The sequence below is a fragment of the Egretta garzetta genome, unplaced genomic scaffold (assembly GCF_000687185.1).
Source record: "Egretta garzetta isolate BGI_Z169 unplaced genomic scaffold, ASM68718v1 scaffold56, whole genome shotgun sequence".
Taxonomy (NCBI): domain Eukaryota; kingdom Metazoa; phylum Chordata; class Aves; order Pelecaniformes; family Ardeidae; genus Egretta; species Egretta garzetta.
The window spans coordinates 4,028,813-4,050,215 of NW_009260182.1; the positions used below are offsets into that span (position 1 = coordinate 4,028,813).

Genomic DNA, 21,403 nt, shown 5'->3' on the forward strand with positions numbered 1-21,403 from the left:
TGTTGAATTAGGAAACTGTCAACTGATCTGTCAACAGCTAATATGTCAATCTGATTTTCAAAGACACTGCAAATAGTCACACATGCATATATGTAGACCTATATGATAAATATGTATTTTAATTAGCGAGTAACATAGCAATTAGGGGCAGCTGGATGTGGAAAATATGTAAGATGAAATGAAAGGTTGTATGCAAAAATACTGACACATTCAGGTGAATTAAATGTGAAAGAACATCTTTACATGGAAAACTTAATTATGATGGCATTAATTAATGCAGCTTCCTGTGACACTTGAAAACCACATTCTTTAAATAATGCATCTGAGGTTGCACATCAATTTAGATACTGTCTGAACATTAGCTTGTGGTATTGTTGGGGTCTAAACGTGAGTCTGACCTACATAGCCATTTGTCCAAACCTGTTAGGCCTAATATTAATAATTCAGGGCAGACCAGTACGTTTCCACAAGGCCAGGGATAATTAAAGTAACCTCCCTTTCCTTTTGCAGTCTCTTTGCCATCCCTTTCTCTTTACCCATCCCACCCCCTGAATAACATATGAATGCTGGTGTCACATTGTCCAGAGAAATGTCGTGTGGAAATTTTATTCACAGATTGTTAATATTTTTTTTCTTAATGTTTTCAATCTCTTTCCTATTCCATTTAACTGTAGTTTTTGCAGCAAGGGGCCAAATACATGTATATATTTATATAAAATTCAGCCACGTTGGGATGAAATCTCTAAACTGGATGACCTACTCCTCCTGTTTCTTTCATTTTGTGCAACAGCTATGGTCTAATTCTCTATACATTTTTTCCAGTGACAGTGCTTGCTGTGAATGGTGGGGGTTGAACCCCAGAGGGGACATATGTGTACATTGATGTGTTTGAAGGAATTTCTTGTAATCTATGACAATTGACAAACTTTTGATTTATTTTTCCTCTTGCTGCCTTGGAACACGGCCCCTACTATATTTTAACTGCACACTGATAGTGATCTATTGTGAGTAAAAATGGGTTCCCTGTAGCCCAGAGTGCGGTCCAACCTGTCTTTCTCTAGCAGAGAGTATTTTTGTTCAGTATTTTGGTTCTTTTCTTTATTTATGTTGCATGTAGCAGTGACGTCATACCCACAAGTTTTTCATCGTTTACACCCACGGAGATTAGGGTGACGTTGAAGAAAATACAGCAGTTTTCCCCTTTTCCACCTTTTTGTCCCTTTTTTCCACAACCTTATTTTGTATCCCTATTTGAAAATGAGATCTTGGCAATGGCATTTCCTTGAAATGATTCTAGAGAGATCTCATGAATTTTTAGGGATGTTGGTTAAACTGGGGTAATTACCACTACAGCACTGTTTGCCTGGTTAAGTGCAATTCATTGCCAGACCCATGTTAAATTTTTTTGTACTTCGTCTTTTCCATTGTGTAGCTGAACAAAGAGCAACACAACAGTCTTTTACTGTCCTTACCTAATTCCTTTCTCCCCATCGGCACCAAAAGAAAAAAAAAAAAAAAAAAAAAAAAGGAGATGGGGGTAAAGCCAGACAGTGAATTAAATGTGTGGCTAACTTTTAATGTATAAACCTACAGCTATCTTCAACAGGAAACAAGCTACAGTGATTATTTTCCCCAGTTTGCTTGTTTTGAAATTAATTATATAAGTAGAGCCACACTGACTTTTCAGGACCTAAGCTGTAAAGTTTTACTTTTTCATTATATAGAGAATATGAACTTTATAGACCACTTCATGTCAATCTAAGTCATACTACTTGAAAGTGTACAGAATCTAAGAAGGCTCTCATCAGCCACTTCTAGTGTGTACAGCTATGAGAATTTAAATAAATAAAGCTTTGGGGACATGGAAAGAATTTGCTGCTTAGAAATAGGAGCACTGCGAAGAAATGTACTGCTATAGGGCAGTGTTGGGATTATATGGGCTTGTTTTTTCAAACAGCAAGAGGGATCAAATATTTCATAGCTGCAGTGAGGCATTACTCTACCAGGTTGAAGCTGCTAACCATACCATATAACTTCAGCTACTCTAAATAAGTGAGGCTACAAGGCTTTTTCAACATTTCACCAGATATTCTGAGTTTATTGCATGATAACACTTCAGGTCTTAATCAGGACTAAGATATTTTTTCCCTTCTCAACTGTACACACCATAGGATCTTGCACAGAATCAAGGGGAAGTTGACATTCCTGGAGTTGCATGGCAAAGTGCTAGCCATCTTGGAATTGTGATGGCCTTCTTTATGATTATCATAATTTAATATTTATCTTATTGTGGTGCCTGCAAACTGCACTAAAAGATTGAGATCCTGTTGTGGTAGCAAGCCTTCAAACAGAGAACAGAAGTTTCTTCAAAGATCTATTTTGAGCCAATAGAGTGACAGAGCAGAAAGATGGGGCAGCACAGGAAAGGAGATTGTGAAACAGGACAGCATGATAAGAATCAATACTTAATAATAAACCAGAAATAATCTAAATTGTATGGAGAAAATTATGAATCCTATTGACTTTGAGGCAAAATACTGGGAGTAATTTGAATTTGAAGCAACGTATTTACTTTAAATATGTTTCTATGTTGAGGCCTTTCTGGACCAGAGAAATTAGTTTAAATAGCAATAAAGAAAGAAATAAAAGAGCTCTTCATGCTAAGAGAGTATTAAAAAAGAAAAGGTCATGTAGCTTTGACTTGTTTTTTTCCATTTCCCCAATAGCTTCAGTTTGTTCAGAAATGCAGTTAGCTCTGAGAGTACGCTGGCTGAGAGTCTTCTTTAAGGTAATGAAGGAAAGGTCATGATCAGATTTGAAAATTAAAATGAATTGGTCTATAAATGTGCCATTACTTCAAAACCCGTGAGTCATTCTTACAGCTGCTAAAGTAGGGCAAAATGTCCACTCAGGTCACCTGCTGTTTCTACAGTTTTGACAAAGATCAGCCCCCTATGAATTAGAGCAAACAACAAACCAATTGCCTGTGATTGCAAAAATTGTAAGACGGTGAACAAGATGACTTGGTGGTCTTGAAGTTGTTCCCTAAAACTTAAATAATGGATAGATAGATTTTCCTGTTGTGTTAAGAGAAAATAAATTCTCACAAACAGTTTAAGATATGCTGCTGTATTTTTCAGGAAACTAAAGTTGTGCTGGGGGAAGTCCTTTCAATTTTTCAGTCTCATGATGCTAACCAGCATCGCTAAACAGCGATCAAATCAGTCTGGTTGTCCTTTAATGTTGCTTTTATTTTACCCGTAGTGTGGATCATGAGAACGTGATGAATTGAAATGACACTGTATGCATTTCAATTCTTAAGTCTAGTAGGACCTTTTTTACCATTTGCTGGTCAAGAAACCTCCAGTTCATCATCTTCTTAACCAGCTGTTATCTCATAGAGATCCACTAGATGTCCTCGTAGATCTACGTTTTGTTACCGTTAAGGTCACAAGGAAAACTACTATAGTGATGGTGGAATACGAGGATTGGGTAGACTGTATGGTTAAAAATCAGCCAAGATGAAGGGATGCTATGTTCTGCTTGCTTTTTAAAAAAGGAGCTGTTCCTTGACATTTCAGGTAGACAATAATCTGCAGTTTCCTTTCCTTATTTTTGCAGCTGGAAGTATTTCCCATTACTGTTTGTGAACTCTAAGTAACACCTCCGATCCAGACAATCTAGAAATTTTGCCTGGACTTTTTGAGTTTTTAAGATCAGAAAGCAAGGTACTTCTAGAAGCTTAGACATCTAAGGCACATTTCTTCCTTATTAGAATGGAAGGTTATTGCCTTCTGAGAAAAAGTGCAACAAAAAAAAGTTTTCAAAAGTATTTATTTACTTTATAAATAACTGACAGAAATTTTGCTTTCCTTTTGCTCTTAACAAATCAGAAAATGACTAGTTCATATACGCCTTGTTTTGTCAGTAAATTATTTAAGTAGTCTGATTTCCGTGTCCATGATAACTTCCCCTGATATTTTTACTAATTCATTTTAAAAATGCTGTGGGATTGTCATCATACTAAGTCAAAAGATTTGTTCTTCCTTTTTGTCCATTTATTATTCAATTGAAAATAGGGAAGTAATTTCCTTTATGTCCCAACTTACATTTTCACTAGTTGCAAATAACAGTTCTATTCAACATCCATAACATTTCTATGAATAGAAATGAGTTGATTCTTATGCAGGTGCTACAGGTGTCAAATGAATTTAATACCCACCTAGAGGCTGTTCTTAAGGTCCCCCTGTCTCTCTGATGATTCCCATTTTTTGTTAATGTTTATGGAAGTTTTATAGGAAATGGTATGTGTTTGGCTGCACCATTTAAAATCATTTCTGTCTTGTCTTTGATCTTGTCACTAGTCATCCCTACTAATAATCCATGTTTTGTTTTATTTAAAAGAAACTAAGTATTGTATTTGGTATGAATGTAACAATGACTGTATAAAAGGAATGAAGAGTAACAGCATGTTTTCTTTTCAAAATGTATTGCTCTGATATGCAGTTGCTTATATACTGGTTGAAACCCTTATAGCAAGTCCTCTCTGCTACTTATATTTCCAGGTCTAAGCCTGTTTCCTGCATGTTAATGATGTGAAATATTAAAATGATGCATGATTTCCAGAACAACTGACAATAATAGTTAAAAACAGTCCCTGAAAGGGCATTGCTTTTGAGAAGCACCATGGAGTCCTTCCCCGATTGAACAGAAGGGCTTAAATTTCCCACTTCATTGGTTTAAGTCTGACGAAAATGGTACAAAAAGTTTTCCTTCCCAACCCTCTTTGCCCTTAAGGATGCTTTGTTTTAATTTTCATAAATGTGTCCTATCCTATTATTGACTGTTGACAAGATATGGCTACAAGTAAATGAAAACCAGGGACTGTTACTAACCAATGACCTAGCAGTTGAGAATTTCTGAGCACTGTGTTTTGCTACAGCATTTGATTAGAAAAAGTCCTTCAAAACAGCTGTAATTAAAACAAAATGGGCCTGCCTTTTACCTCACCTACTGCTAGCGTGTCTCACAAATGCCCTTTATTTTTGTTGCGTTGCCATAAAGTGAAAATAATAAAATAGGCGTAGTGGAAAGACTTCCACATTTTTGGTAACATATTTCACTTTTCTTTTTCTGCCCAACTTCTCAATTTTAAAGAATGTGTTGGGAAGAGTTAGATGGAGGGAAACTATGGGAAAACAAATGCTGTTTTGAATTTTCTGTGTAGTTTGAATGTGTACGCATCAAAAGCTGCAGTGGAAACCTTACTAAAAGCCAAGCTCTGAGGAATGATGTACCATGCAATGAACAAGCCTGATGCTGCATGATGACTTTCTGAACAGCTGTAAGATAACTCTACTAGGATGCTAAAAGAACATGGCATTAGTCATGTGAGCAAAGTTTTAGAGGAATGGAGTCGCTGCTGAAGAGATCACTCATTCATCTCCCTCAATGCCTGTTTCCACAATCATAATGTTACCCTTGCTTGACAAGTATACTGTATGGCAAGTCATCAAGGCCTTAGAACAGGACTTGACCCATTTGAGCGATTTCAATCCCTCTTCCCTGGTGACTGTGGCATTAAGAAGCTGGAAAAAAAAAAAAAAGATAAATTATTTTAAATTTAATGTCATTACCATAATGCAAAAAAGACATCCTAAACTGAAGGTACAGGCTAGAGAAACATTACCTTTTTTCTGCATTTGCTTTTAAGGTTTTGTTTTTGCCTGTCAGTGTTCTGTTTTGTTTTTAGTATAATTGAGTCAGTTCAATCTAAACCATTACCAAAAGTGTTGGTTCAGTGCAACATGTGAAACAGTCTAAGTGGCCTTTGCATTTCTTCAGACGTAAGCCTACCTGTGATTCAAGTAACACACAAAATTGCGCGATGGTAATTACACATGCATTTATGAAGTAAGATGCGGTATATTTCTAGAAATACATAACAAGGACGTTCCTGTGACTGAAGGATAGAAATGTTCTGTTCTAACCTGGCACTCATTTTGGAATTAGCCCCTAATTCCACATTCAGTTATTTGGTTCTCGATCTACCTTTGAATCTGGAGCAGAAAACATGCCAATGATTGGTTCAGCATGTTTCAGTGGACCAATGCTCTGTGTGCTTTTGGTGATGCCTTATTTGTGAACTGATTTTAATGTCAAGCATATTTACCATTATTAGTTGTGTCTCTTATATGGGCAAATTTTGGTATTCTGTCAAGAGTTAATTTGAATTCCTGAAGATACAATGTAAACAAAGTAAATTTTTTGAAAAATTTTACGAACAGCTTGTAACTCTTTAGTAATGTGTAATTTATTGCAATAAAGGAGTTCCCTGGCACAGTTTAATACAGAGAAATTACTAGCATATGTCTAATCATGAATGTATTTATATATATGTATATATATATGTATGTATGTGTATAATGTATATGTGTGTGTGAGTGTGTGTATGTAAGAATATATGTGTATGTATGTTTTAGTGTGTGTATGCATACATATATATATATAGATATATAAAAGTCTTTGATTTTTACAGGAAGCAGGATAGGCCAAAAATATCTAATGGATTAGCAACTTCAGATTTTTCTTTTCATTTTAGCCTAGTAGTATTAATTGTGCCAAGGGAAAAATATATTCTTAGGATTCTCTGCTTTTTACTATGTTCTTTTTTGATCCAAACACTTGACTGTAAACAGTAATTCTTCCCCATGTCTGCGGTCACCCTATAAGACTGAACAGAAATAAAGAGCAATTTATCTTTTGCCCTGCTTTTAATGTACAGCCAAAGTGTTATCAATAATCTCATTGCATTTTTTTCCTGGGTCAAGACTGTTAACATAAACTAAGGCCTGTATTAAATCCCTTAAATTACCTTCCAGCTGCCTTGTTATATATATAACCTTGCCATTAACCTGCTGCTCTTCCTCTCCTCCCATCCAACACATGGTTATAGCCAAGATGTCCATCTACAAGAGAATGAAACTGGCATGTTGTTTTGATTGCGGACGCTCTGAGCGTGACTGCTCTTGCATGTCAGGCAGTGTACATAGTAACATGGACACCCTTGAGAGAGCCTTCCCACTTTCTTCTGTCTCTGTTAATGATTGCTCCACCAGTTTACGTGCCTGTAAGTTTTAACACCAACACATGCTGTTCCATGTCTGTGGTGTCTGTGGTATCATCCCTGTCTTGTGTTGTACATTGTAGTTCTGTGAGTTTTACTGGGCTGATGCTTTTTAAAAAAGTCAAACCCAAATTTTAATACAGCTCTGTATTTATATTTCTGTTTTAATTTTAATATGAAAAATGTGATTCATTATTTTGCTTTGTGTGCTCTTTATGAAGCATGCTCTTGCAATAGCATGCAGGACCGTAGTAGTGCAGTTTGGTGATATCATTTTATTTAATTCATACAATATAAATTGTCATTAATTAAACAATAAGTGCTTCAGTGGAGGAACAGGCCTGTGTCTAAATCTATGACTGGTGCTAAGTGGACAGCTTTAATAGTGCTGGCACTAGAGCAGTATACAATAGGCAGTGAATAAATATACAGGATGCAACTTAATAGCTGAGCTGTAGTAGCCAGAATTCTATTTTATACTGCTACCATTATCTTTAGTTTTGTTTGTAACCCTTTGTTCTCAATAAGGCAGGACCTTCCATCTAATACTGAAACCGCAGAAATCTTAGTAAAAACAGTTGTGCTTTTTGTAATGCCTTTTTAGAAGGGCTAGCCTGATGCAAACTTCCCAATGCAAACTTTTTGAAATTAACTGTAGAATCTGTCCTGTAGGACAGTACCATTCTGGAGTATGCCCTAAGAGCTCTTTTGAAACTTCAGAGTTGAGAGGGAGAACACAGAGAAGTTAGAGCAATTCTGCATAGCCATTAATTCTTTGGGCAAGCAGTAGGGATTCCAAAGCTTCCTTTATGAGTGTGATGTCAACAATTGAGGAAGATTGTTAAATAAAATGGTAAATATTTTTTTTCATTTTCTTACCCTCTTTAGCCATTCATAACAGGCGAAACTGTCTTAGGACAGGAACCGTTTTCCTTTGCCTACCCAAATGGCAAATAAAAACTATACAACTATTCAGATACATCTATAAGGAGTATTAGGAGTATTCCTGTGGTCAGGAAGCATGTCCGCTTTACATTACAAGTCATCATGGATAAAAATGCCTTCCATTGCTAAGAGTATAATGTAGTTATTAGTAGATTATGCATCTGGTTGCCTTTTGATACCATATGTGTATTGCAGTATGTAGTCCAAGTGGTGAATGGCTTTGCTTTAACTATTTTGACATTTGAACTATTTTTCCAGTCACAAATGTGAAGTATATAACAATACTATGATATTTGCCAGCATTTTTTTTTCTGAAGACTCTGTCAATTAAACTGATTCTGATAGGATTTCTTCGAGATCTTACCAGAAATCTTCTCTCTGTGTATGTGTATAAGCACTCTGAATGTGCTTTTTATCTACTTCGTTGCAACTCATGCATCACCTCAGGGGGAGGTGGTTCCCAGTTTTAAGTCTTATTCTAAGTTATGGGAGTTTTTAGCCTTTAAAGATACCTTTATTAGAATAAAACATAGCAAAACATGTTTTGTTAGGAAAAGCGAACAAGAAACCTTCCTGGATTGAGAATTAGTGCAAGGCAGTGTTACTTACACAGCCTAAAAGCCTCAGTAACACAGTGCCTGGTGTAGTTTGCATTAATACAGACTAGTAGAGAGAGTATGTGGTTGGGTCCCGGCACTGGTGTTAACAGCAACCAGACTGGACTAAATGAATATGTCCCCTGCAAATGGGTAAAATTTCTGCCATTAGCACAGTTTGGCAAGGAAAGAAAAACGGTAATTTGTAGGTTTACCGTAGCTTTCAAGTTCACTTAAGACTCTATAGAGGCAGATAAAGTAAACATTTTTGATTGTGTTGCCTGCTGAGCCAAAAACCTCCACAATAATGGTATTATTGCCACCAAAAACAATGCTGTTGGGAAACACGTTAGATCTATGTTATAGTTTGAAGAATAAGTGATATTGACAGCTTTGAGGATTTTTAGCATCCTATCTTTCAAGGGCCTTTTCCCCCCTTCATCACTCCATCAAATCAAAAGAGATCTCACTCTTCCCCTTGTGAGACTAGTCGCCTTTGACTGTTAATAATAAGTACAAAAATCAATACCAATTCACCCTCTTTGCAAAGCAGCATAAGCCTTTCTTTTCCAATTAAAATATATATACACACACATGCAACATTTCACTGGCAAGGCTTCAATAGAAATCAGTGTATTTTCTTTGCAGTGCATAGGGGTCGCATGATGCCCATCTTGACAGAGCTAGTTAACTCAAAGAATGGTGGTGAGAGTCAGCTTTTCATTAAATATGAGCAGATGTGAAATGTAGAGTGTTTGACAATTAGAAATGGCAGCAGCAGGGCCCCAGAATCAAAGTGAGGTCAGATTGGTGGATCAGATTACCTCTCTTACATTCTTTAGTTGTTCTGAAAATCATTTTGAATTAGTGTCAGTGGAGCCATGATGGGTTTTGCCCTTTGTCTTTTATGCTAGGACTGTATTGTTTCCCCAGACACTCATTAAAGGTCATTATGCTATTACAGGGCTTGCTTTGGTCATGGTGCCCCAGTTGGGTTGGTTTTCTTCTACAATTGCTTAATGCATTTCTTTCTTTCTTTCTTTCTTTCTTTTTTTTTTTTTTTTTACTTTTAGTTGTAAAAGCAGGCTTTTTTTTTTTCAAGGTAAATAAAATGACAGACCATTGTATGAAACTCCTTGAAACAATGTGTAGCTTTTGCAAGAATTACTGCTGTTTGTAAGAATCTAATGTCAAGTAGAAGATATCAATTTACATATTCAATGATGTACACAGGATTTAGTGTACTAATTGTATAGTAACACTTGCAGTGTATTTGCCGCTGTGAATCAGTTTTTCCGTTATTATATTGTTGTCTGTACTTCCAGCAAATGAAAATCATAATTCGATTAAATATAATTACATTAAAATAGCTTTGGACTTTATAGGCAGCTGTCTGGGAAAAAAAAAATGCCTATGATCTTTCTAAATGTAAGGAAATAGAATTTTAAAATTTTTTTGTGTCTACATTTTTTTCAGGTTTAGCTGCTTTTGGTAGATTGCTACATGAACAGCAGTCAAATGGTCCGAGCATTTTTTTTGTACTGGAGACTCAAGTGAATTAGAGTGAAGAGAGGCACTTAGCCACTGAAAAACCTGGGCTGGTTTATACAATGAAACTATGTTACTAATAAGTGTGATGTTTCTGCTTAGGTCTGTGCCAAATCTTGGGGAGTGCCATTCAAATGATTAATTGATACAGACAGAATCTTAACCTGAACCATTTAATTTCTGTGTTTCTGTATCACCATATGGCTGCTGCTTCTCAGGAACATCAAAAGTTCATGTTCGAAAAGGAAACCTTTTCTAAACTTGTCACTGTGCCCACTGCCATGGGAATCTAAACTTCCAAGGACATTCTTGATACTAGGCCCAGGCATATCTAATTCAGCTTGTGAGAAAACATGCTTTGGCATGCTCTGATAGTCCTGAGAAGCTGTATGTGAAGACTTTGACTTTGTGAATATCAGGGAACTCCGGAGGCAAAAGACAAGACTCATTTTCACTATATTTTGAATAGAGGGTTCAGCCCAAACTCCAAGCCATCCTATTTGGAAAGAAAGACCATGATAAGACAAGCTGGATAAAGCTTAACTTTTGAAAGTAGCCAAAGCATGTACCTACCTGTGTGCCAAGCCCAGTTTAGAACCATATATTCTGTCTGGTTTTCTAGAGCCATTGTTTATGCTGAACAGACAAGTTAGCTGCTGAGCCTTTCTCTAAGGAACTAAAATTTCATTCTGCAAAATTAGATGAACATTTTGGGTAGCTTGAATAAGGATGACTGTTGAACCAAGGTTGGTACGCTGTGCTGAAGCTGTCTGGCAATGCGGTTTAGCAAGTTAGGTCAAAGAACACTCTAGCTGCTTCATTGCCCTGTGCTACTTAGGGCAGTACCTGTGTGTCTTTACAACTTAAAAACCCAAATGCTATAAAGAGAGTTGAAATTACATGGCACTTACTGATTTAGCCAGTGAGAAGAATGCATAGCACACACACATTGGTCAGTGTATGTAAAACTCATCAGTTGTATAACTATGCTTGGGCTTTTCTAAATGAGTTGACTATTAAGTCCTGGATTCCTATATTAATGCCTGAAAAGTCAGTGTAGTCTTTATTTCTCCTAGAACACAAGAACCATATCCACTGCTTTCTACAGAACAAAAAATAAGAGTACTTGCTTTTATGGATGAACTAAGGTGCAGGAAGGACCTATGTGTGCCCTGTCAAAGGACAACTTTCAGTGCTAGAATTCTCTTTTACCCTTTAGCAACAATATTTTCCCTTTTACAGGGCACATATACCACCTTGTGGTGGATAGAGACTTTGAGATTCTCAACCCAGCTATAAATAGGATCCCATTTACATTATATTTATAATACTCTGAGGAGGAAAAGGTGGGGTACTACCACTGCTCTCTCCTACTACTCACCTTTTCTGAGCTATGAGAATTCTGTTGTGGCCACAGGAGGGATGGAGACTCCTTTGCTCTGAAATGCTTACTTTTACATATGCAGCATAAACACCATTCTCTTTAATATAAGCCACTGATCCCTGTGTGGTCACACTGTCTCGTCTGTGTCCTGCACGATACGCACACCTTTAATGTTTTGAGGAAGAAGAAATTGAAGCAGTGCATAAGCAATCGGGTCTGCTTGGAAAGGAAAGACAGATGTTGCCGCTCAGGGATGGCATCATAACATCATAAGCAAGTAATTATAATCACATTGTTATGTTTTTACAGCTCACTTCTATGGAATGACCCTACCTCCGTATACTGGAGAATGGTACAGCATTATCTTGTGTAGCCTGTTTGGGTTGTTTTTTAATGAGATTAATGAAAGTGGGACATTAGAATGAGACATAGTGCCAAATAAATTCCTGTTAATTTGAAGCCACAGAGAATATAAATTGTAAGCCTGTGTACCATGCTGTGGGTAATAGATTGATTTACATAAACCTAGTTCCAAATATTGTTCTTTTAGGGTGACAGATTTTTACTGCAGTTACATCAGTTCCTATGTATTCAGGGTTGTGTTCCTGAGAATTGAGATGGCTGTGATGTTTCCTCTAAATACTTCTACAAGACTGCATGTGTCCCCTTTCAAAATACTGAAAATAATGTAAAAATGGACACCTTACTTTAGATAACTCAGTTAATATACAAGTCCAATACAGCTGGAAAATAATCGGACATACACATCTTGATGCAGTCTGTGTTGCTACTGGGTAATGAAGAAAACTAACTTAACCTCCCTTAGCCACCTTCTCAGAATGAACTACTGGCAAGAAAGGTGCTGTTACCAAAACTGGCCAATGGGGTTTTGAAACATATAAAAACAGACAATGGAACAATTGAAAAAGAAAATACTGATGTGGGAGATTCCTGTGCTGTTCTATACAGGTTCTTACGGTGTAGCCACTGACATCAAGTCCGTGCCTGCATGCGCTAGAGTTTTCCCATATTTGCAGCCAGCTCAGTAGCCTGTGGTACTGGCAAGTCAGAAGGCAGACACCACGAGATCTGCTTTTCTGAGAATGAAAGTCTCCTAATTACTCTTCCACTTTCAAGCTTAGTTTATATTTGTAATTCTGCCTAACCTACTTTCTTTCCATCTTCTTGTGGCAATTGTACGAAGATGCATGCAGATGTTTCCACTAAAGATAGGATGAATTGACTCAATACATGCAATCACAGTCTTAACCAGCATTCCAGAACTGCTTGGTGGAACAGTGGTTTCACTGAACCAACGCTTTGATTTGTCTGCCTTTCTCTCACTCTTGATGTGCAGACCATCGGGTGATCCTCTCCTTGATGCAACTGTATGTTTTGCTGCATTGCTAACATAGAAGCTGCAATCAGAATGGGCTGGTATATGCCATCCTGAGACTCCCAGTATCTATTCCATCATTTTGTCATGTGAATGAATGCACTGGGACTTTTATATTTCCTTTTCAAACACTGAATGGATGACATTAATTACAGATGGGGGAAAAAGTAACATGAAACAATAAGTACTTTACAATAGGTGACTTCAAGTATGTAGTTTGACTCGACCACTCAAAAAATGGATCTCTTTTAATGTTACATATTTTAATAGAACCTGAGTGCTGCTAAATTATTTAACTTTCTCTTGGATATAGTATGAGAATACAGATGAACACTGAGATGTAGAAATGCAAGAGTGGAAAAAAACCAAAACAGCTCCCCCAAACCAAGCTGTTCCTTTTCAGATGGTAGAATGGTAGAAGTGAGACAATCTAACTTGTTACTCATGACCAGAAAACATAAATAATGAAGCACACGGTTTTTCAGATGAGTTTTGAGATGCAGTATATACCTCTAGGCTGACGAGAGGATGCTCTGCCCAATTTGTGATGTCTGTAGCAAGGAGATGAACACTCGCATCACCATGGGATGGAGGCACTGCTAAGTTTAGCAGCAAATCTTTGGAAGAATTGGGAGGGTGGAGGAGGGAGAGATCAAGAAGTCTGCATTTAATTCCTTTAGGCCTTTATGTTGAGTAGTGATTCTTACCAGGGTCACAGGGAAGAGACTAGTGAGTGGCTTGCTTTGATGGGGACAAGCTAGAAAAGATGCTGTCTGCATCCTGTGGAGTGAATTTAGCAGAGGGTCTTATGCAAGGTGACATGGAAATTATGTTTGCATTTTTAGTTCCTGAGTGTGGCTGGTTGTCATGAAACTCACCATGACAGTTTCTTACCACCAGGCAGCAGATTCTTCCTGTTACCTCCTTGGTGTGGGACAGATGCTAGCCGGTTAGCTCTCCTCCTCTACTGTTTCCAAGCTATTTCAAGCGACAGATGCCAGAGCTGGCTCGGTTTCAGCTTGAGCATTTCTGTCATAGCCCTGCCTTGAGCCCAAATTCTGACCTTTACTATATGAAATAAAGTACTTATGAACAAGCAGTGGCTTGATCCAGAGCAGGCTTAGAGCAAATGTCAAGTGTCAAGTCAGTCTCCTGCCTCCTTATTCCACCTGCATTAGGAACCTAGATTAGACCCTAGACTACAGCGCTGACTGCCTTAGGCTTTATGGGTCTGGAGAGACATAACTTATTAACAAAGAGTTATTAAATTTTTATCAATTTTATAACACAATGTAAATGCCTTCTATGAATCTACATTGTATTCATTATCATTTAAAACGTTAATTAAGTCAAAGTTGCATTTAATTTAGTTCTAAATGTGCCTTTGGGAGGAAGCTTTTAAAAACAGCTGCAGGATTGAGAAGCTCATTGATGCTGGGAAGTTGTTAGTACCACTTCTCAGGATAGGTCCCCCAAGTTGATTGCCATTTTGAGTCTTAGCTAATTTGTGTTGATGTTATTGGGCAAGGTCTCAAATTAATATTGAACCAATCACAGCAGAAAGCTATCAGCTCATGCTAATCAGACATACACTTTGATGTGTAATTTGTGTTCTTTTCAAATTGCTTCCAAACTAAAATGAACAGTTGATTTGTAAAGCCTGTTCTTCTCGTACTCTTTTATGATACTATTTTTTTTCATTTGATAGCCTTATTGGCTGGCTCCTTTAATAATTCAGGGAAAAATAAGATTTCTGACTTAGAATATTGTCCCTCAGATTCATAGAAAAAGAAGTTCTCTGGCCTAATCTACATTTCATGTGATTTGAAGTTACTGAGATGTATTGAAGGAGGCGCTTATTGAAATATACAACAGACCACAACATAGTATCAACATGTAAAGTGGAATTCAGTTTATTATAAAAACCAACTAAAAAAAAAGCCCTCCAAACAAGTTAAAATGTACTTGGCTTGTGTTACGTATGGGAGTGTTATTGCTTTTGATGCTTTTTGATGTAAAAAAAGAGAAAGGAAAAAAATCAAGTGCAGTGTTTCCACCATCTGCTTATTCCATTAAGACCCTCAGCATATTTAACATACACATACCTTTAATCAGGTAAGTAGTCACATTAGCTGTAGTGTGACCACTATGCACATACTACGTGATTCATACTTCTAGAATTGGAGCTAGAGGGAACCAACCTAATGCTTACCAAAGCTAGGAGAATCCACTGAATCAGAACCAGAGATCTTCGGATTTTTGTCAAGTTCAGTGTAAGTCCAGAAGAGTGGTCCAGCCCTGGAAGGCAGAAGCAACTTGCAAGACAATTTTTTCTGGGTCATCATGTTTTCTACTGAGTACCTAGAACCTTTCAGGTATTTGTGTATGCCAAGATACGTAACCTCACTAATTTTTTATGTGCTACGTGAAAAGAGGAGGTTGTTTTCACATGACTCTCTGTGGTTCTTGAAGTGCCACAAAACAAGCACCCATCCTGTATCATTGCTTTGATTGAGGTTATAGTAGACAGGAGGGAGTTGAGCAGAAGAGGAAACATTTTAATTGATTTTTAAGAAACCATAGCTGTATTTTTTTTAAGTATGTAATTTCTTAAATATGTTGACGGTATACTTTAAAATAGGTTAAAGTTCAGTTGTACTTTTATTATTTGAGACTATTTACCAGCTTCTGTTAACATACCTTTTAATAATACAATGGTATAGCTTTCCTGGTGTTATTTTATATATTACTGAATGCTGTAATGCTGTAATTCACTTTTTATCAATGACTTCAGGAAAAATACTGTGTGCTACCTCACACACACATGCTTCACTGGTGCTGATCAGATCTTGTTAGCACAGTATAATTATTCTGAAAAGGAAGGGTGGAAAAAGCGTTATTACTGTGTAAGAAGTAGCCAGTGTCATCTGGTTAAAAATTCATGTGGATATTTTAGTTTGACTGGAAATTCTACCTAGGAAAATGGCACAAAGCAAAGATTGCAATCTTGACTGTGCCAATGACTTACTAGATGACTATAGTTCCTTTTCCACCCAGAGACTGAGAATATTGTGTTCTCTATATATTGTGTTACATGTGCTAAGAAGTGCTTTGAGATCCTTAGGTTTTGAAGTACTGACTATAAGCCTGGGTGTTCTTTTGACATAGTGATATCCTGTGGAGGCCAATTTTCATGTCTTCTGATCTTTGCTGAAGGAGGTCATAGATACACAGCAAGGAGGAGAGGAAAGTGAAATGGGGGTACATGACAGAAAGAAGGAATGGGGAAATTACTAGAACTGCCTTGCTGCTGCCTAATTTAGGGAGGTTCTGAAAGGAGGTACTATCTAAGGGGATATGAATATCTTCTGTTTATCTGCATCAGCAGGGATGAATGTCTCTTTAGATTTCTGGAAAATATTTTTAAAATCATCTGAAGTTTTTAGCTGCTTCTGAACTTTAATTGGAATGCAGTCCTTGTTTACTGTGAAGAACTGCTGAAGGAAATCCACAAAATCATTATAGCATCTTTGATCTTTGTCATGCAATTTCCTTTGTTTGTTCTTGCATAAAAGATTTTGCTTGCACTAAGCATGTTGCTTTCTCCATTTCCATGTTCCTGACATTATTATCTTCACTCTCTAACTCAGTGGTGTTAGGTGTTGTCTGACACGGCACTACAATGTGGAGAGATTTTACATCACCATAGCTATGCTGTGGAGGAAGACTGGCAACAAGATAATGGAGGCTCTGTTCTTGAGCAAACTCTTGCTAGAATGGACTAGCAGGTGTGCCATCTAGCAATGTAGGTGGTTTGTTACACATCTAGCCCCTCTTCTATAGTACTTACGTGATCCTATATAGGATATATTGTTTGGACTTCTAGTAAAAATAGAAGTTGTGACATATGGACAACAACCACCTAGAAGTCAAGATAAACATTCGTCTAGTTGATAGTTTCATCAGCTGATGGAACTAAGATTCTTCTAGCAAAGAATAAAAACAATTACAAGTTTAGAGCCTAATGTAGAGATGATGCTTATTCCTGTTCCAGGAGGAGGGCCACAAAAATGATCCGAGGAGTGGAGCACCTCTTCTATGAAGAAAGGCTGAGAGATTTGGGGTTGTTCAGCCTGAAGAAGAGAAGGCTGCAGGGAGACCTGACTGCAGCCTTTCAGTACTTAAAGGGGGCTTATAAAAAAGTTGGGGACAAACTTTTTAGTAGGGCTTGTTGTGACAGGACAAGGGGCAAGAGTTTTAAACTGAAAGAGGGTAGATTTAGACTAGATATAATGAAACTTTTTATGATGAGGGCGGTGAGGCTGTCCAGAGAGGTGGTAGATGCCTCATCTCTGGAAACCTTCAAGGTCAGGTTGGATGGGGCTCTGAGCAACCTGATCCAGTTGAAGATGTCCCTGCTCATTGCAGGGGGTTTGGACTATGTGACCTTTAAGGGTCCCTTCCAACCCAAACTATTCTGTGATTCTGTGAGTAATGAGGTAAAATCCACAGTTGCAAACTGATAGCATGTTTCATTAACAGGCATTTGTCCAGTGATTTTTTTTTTTTATTCATTCTTTATCTCTATTAGAATTATTCGTGTTCTACCAAAGCATGCAAGGACTGTCAGGTTCTCTGTGATCAGTCAGTCACAAGATGGGTGGCAGCAAAGAAGTGATACAGTATTTATTTAGAATTGCAGGGTGTGAAAATGAATATAATTCACATGATGAGGCAGCAGAAGGGTGAAAAGAAGTGAGACACACCGCTGAATCGCACAGGATGTACTTTTCTGGCTTCTACTACATAGTGTCCTTTACAACATATGGGAAACATTTCCCAAATTTTCAGATGACTTGCTAATATTTCTCACTAATAATGGAATTGAACTCATAGCCATTTTTGCATCTTGTCTTGTTTTTGACATGAAATACTGCTTTTTCACTTGGTTCTGAACAAACACAATAAGTTTTCCAATGTCAGGGCAAGCAACAAAATAGCAAAATGCATTTTATGAACTCTTGGATGATGAGAACTACTTTTGATATTCCACAGCAGAATATTTATCCTATTGTGCAAGGTTACACATTTTCAGAGTACTATGCAAATTAAATTTTAATTGTTTCTAAATTACATTTTTGTGTAAATTGAGACATGAAAATGTAATTTTTGTTTCATTTTACGTACAAAAAATCTGCTGAAAATGAAATCAATTTTTTTTTGTAAAGATCTAAATTTTTCCATAGTTTTTAAAAGCTGGATTTTTTGCACCAAGAGCTTGTGTTCCATATAACAGTTGTCCAAGGAAAAATGAATATATATATATAAAAAAAGCATTTCATTCTGTATATTTTGATTGTTTCTAGTCGCTGCCCTGGGTAACAACTTATACCTTATTGATTTTTTTCATTCAGACAAAGGAGAAAAGATGAGAGAATAGTAGACCTGGGTCAGCTGTCAGTCTCAGCACAGATTCTGTGGTGATAATCGTAACACAAGGATCTGCAGAGACTGGAATCAGCAATGTAATCCTAGCTATCCGAGAGGGTCCTTCCGTACAAGGAATCCAAGCTACAGGCACCTTACACTTTGGAGAGACATATGCCTCAGCCTTTGGTTACGTTTGGAAGAGAAGTAAATGAACGCACAATTGCAGTGACAGGGAAGACTCGAGCCAAGGATCTGTGATCGTGTAGTCTAGATTTGTCTGATATTGCATCAGTCTGAAATTCTGCAAGAGTAGGAACTGGCAGTCTTTTGGCACCAGATTCTTCTGCATGTTGATTTATGTAGTATGATTTCTGTGCCTGATCTGTGCACTTTAATACAGCATTATTGTATGATTCTGCCATTCTTAGAACTCCCTACACCTAAATTTGCCTATTTTCAAGCATGGAATTATTTTAATTTTTGTTTCAGATCTCCCCTGTGTTCACCATGACATGTTCTTTTTTGTTATAGCATGGTCTGTGGAAGTTTTTTTTTTTCTTTCTTTGCTGAATAGTTTCTGAAAATAGTCTCCTACTTGATTGAAAATGAAAATCTTTTTGGATTCAGGATTTCTAGTGTTACCGTGTCTAGTAGCTGATCAAGCTTTAATGGTCTATTTGATTGGCTGATTGAACCTTTGAATGCTGCAGCTCATTCATCCACAGTTTTACTCTGATTTCTGCTGCTAAATAGATAGATAAGCTCTTGTTTTGCATCTCAAATTGCAGCTTGAGGGAATGCAAGAATTGTATCTTTAGGCTCATATATTCGGCCTCAGTACTCAAGCCCTACATACTCCTCAAGAAATATCCTGAAGTTGTCCCTTGGGTCCCACAGATTTCCTCAGCAGTATCCTTGTGTTCTGCCCATGAGGAATATAAAATACGTCAAAATATGCATTTGTTTTTAATCTGCCTTTAGCATATGAGTCTTTTGTCTGCCCTCTTCTTTCTCCTCAAGCAGGACAAAATAAAATCCTCAGAGGTAGAGCTCCAAGCAATTCGCTTTTGGAAGATGACTTTCTTGACAGCTGTCAGTGTCCCGTGAGCAGTGGATTTCTGGATGCTTTCAGTATCTGACTCTCAAAACATCTGGCAGCAACACTATTTCCAAATATATTGACATTCTGTGGCATTTGTGGTTGATACAGTTACTTTCAGGTTGTAACTGACCCGTAGATCTCAGGAAATCTTATATATCAATTTTCTCTTTGTTGGAGATAGTTCCTTCTCCTCCAGGTAATTGTGGACTTTATTGTGAAATTGGCATGATAACGCTGGCAGTTCAGTGGTTTCTTCCTGCAGAATTTTCATTCTTTTTTTTTCCTTTTTGATCCATCGTCTTTCCTCCTTATCATGCTACCTGAAAATGAACATCATCTGTATTTCATTTTCTACTCACAGAGTATAAGTGATTTCCCTGGTATAACAGTGAGCGCACCAAGTGTTCTGCAGGACATAGCTAAGCAACCCGAGTGGCTAGTTCAAAACTTAGACAATCCTCTCTCAAAAATCCTCCACTGCCTTCTTTCCTCTTCTCTTGTTTCAGTGCATTGTGTACTGGCAGGGTGCTGCTCTTGGGCTACCTTCGCTTTCTCTACTAATGTGCATATCCTCATCAGGGTTTGGTTAATGAAACCAGAAGTACCTAGTACAATGCATTTGCCTTTGATGAAGTTTTCTTTCTAAAGCTGTTCCTCGTCATGGGTTGTCATCTCTTTGCGCGATCTGCCTGGTCCTTCCCCTGAACTAAGCAAGCTTGACACCTCTGCGTAGCTTTAGTAACAAAGTGAAAAATAAAAGGACAAAAATATATTTAATTCTTTTTTTTTAAAAGCTGGCTGTCAGTTTAGTTTGGTAGATTCAGTATGATTTGCTTGCTTTCTTGGTTGTTAGTCTGCATACTTTTATACCGCTATAGTTCATCTTACATGAAGTGAATGAGAGATGGCATGCATTTCCCTCTTAGAGTAAATCTGAGTAGTACAACCCTAACTTCTGCATGTATTCCAGTGTTATCAGTGCAGCATTTCTGAGTATTAGAGAAATAATCAGAGGGAATTTCTAACAGTCCTTTTTTTTTAAATTTTGTATGGAGGTATTTTGATCCTATTTAGGTTTTACTTGAAAAATATGGTCCTTGCTAAATTCATCCATCCTTTTGAGTGCTCCTTCTTTTAGAGATCAAAACACTGTTGTAAGTAACATTGTTATTAGTTATCACCTCTGAATTTCTTAGCTTATGCTTTAGTTTCCACCCTTATGAAATTGCCAGCCCTTGCTTCCACATAGCAATCGATTTCAGCCAAGCTACTGTATGCTTTAGCAGAGATCTATTAATTCTTTTGCGTGTTCTTTTGCAGACACAGGGAGTTAGACATCATATTTCAATTTTTTTTATTATTATGATTATTGTGTTGTTTTACTTCCTTTGTTTTGCCATTGTTTACCTAGCAATTATGTGCTATACTTCCCTAATTTTCCATAGTAATGAATTATATTCCATCTCTATTTTTGCTATCACTACTCTTGCAATTATTTTATAGATTTATCTTGTTATTTGTATCTTGGTTGGTTTTTGTATTAATATGTTTACCAGGTGATACTGGGTTTTTGGGATATATTTGTTCAGAGAAAACAGAGCTTTACAAGAATGGAGCGCATTGTAGTACTCACTAAAGCAGGGACCACGTAGAAAAAAAAATACTGATTTGCTAGTGTCATGAAGTGGTTTTAGCTGTATATCTGTAAGTGATAAAACTAGCATATGTTACGATAGGCTTTTTAATACAACAGGTTCAATCTATTTGATTAATTTGGATGCTTACTCTGTGACTTACAGTACTTTGCATAAGGGAATAGGTTGGTCAGCAATTAACATTCCCTGCGTTTATGAAAGAAGTACTTCATGTAATAGAG

The 21,403-nt window shown here is 37.2% G+C and overlaps 1 protein-coding gene across 4 annotated transcripts in view; it reads left to right on the forward strand.

Moving 5' to 3' along the window:
* The window catches only part of KCNMA1 (potassium calcium-activated channel subfamily M alpha 1), a 502,288-nt gene that overhangs the window by 405,403 nt on the left and 75,482 nt on the right, over positions 1–21,403 (forward strand). Inside the window, exon 20 of one of the 4 annotated variants that reach the window (XM_035897306.1) lies at positions 6,956–7,129. The exons of the other annotated variants lie outside the window; for them this stretch is intronic. Within the exon in view, the coding sequence (XP_035753199.1) occupies positions 6,956–7,129 (174 nt within the window). The remainder of the gene's footprint in view (positions 1–6,955; positions 7,130–21,403) is intronic. 4 annotated transcript variants of the gene reach the window in all.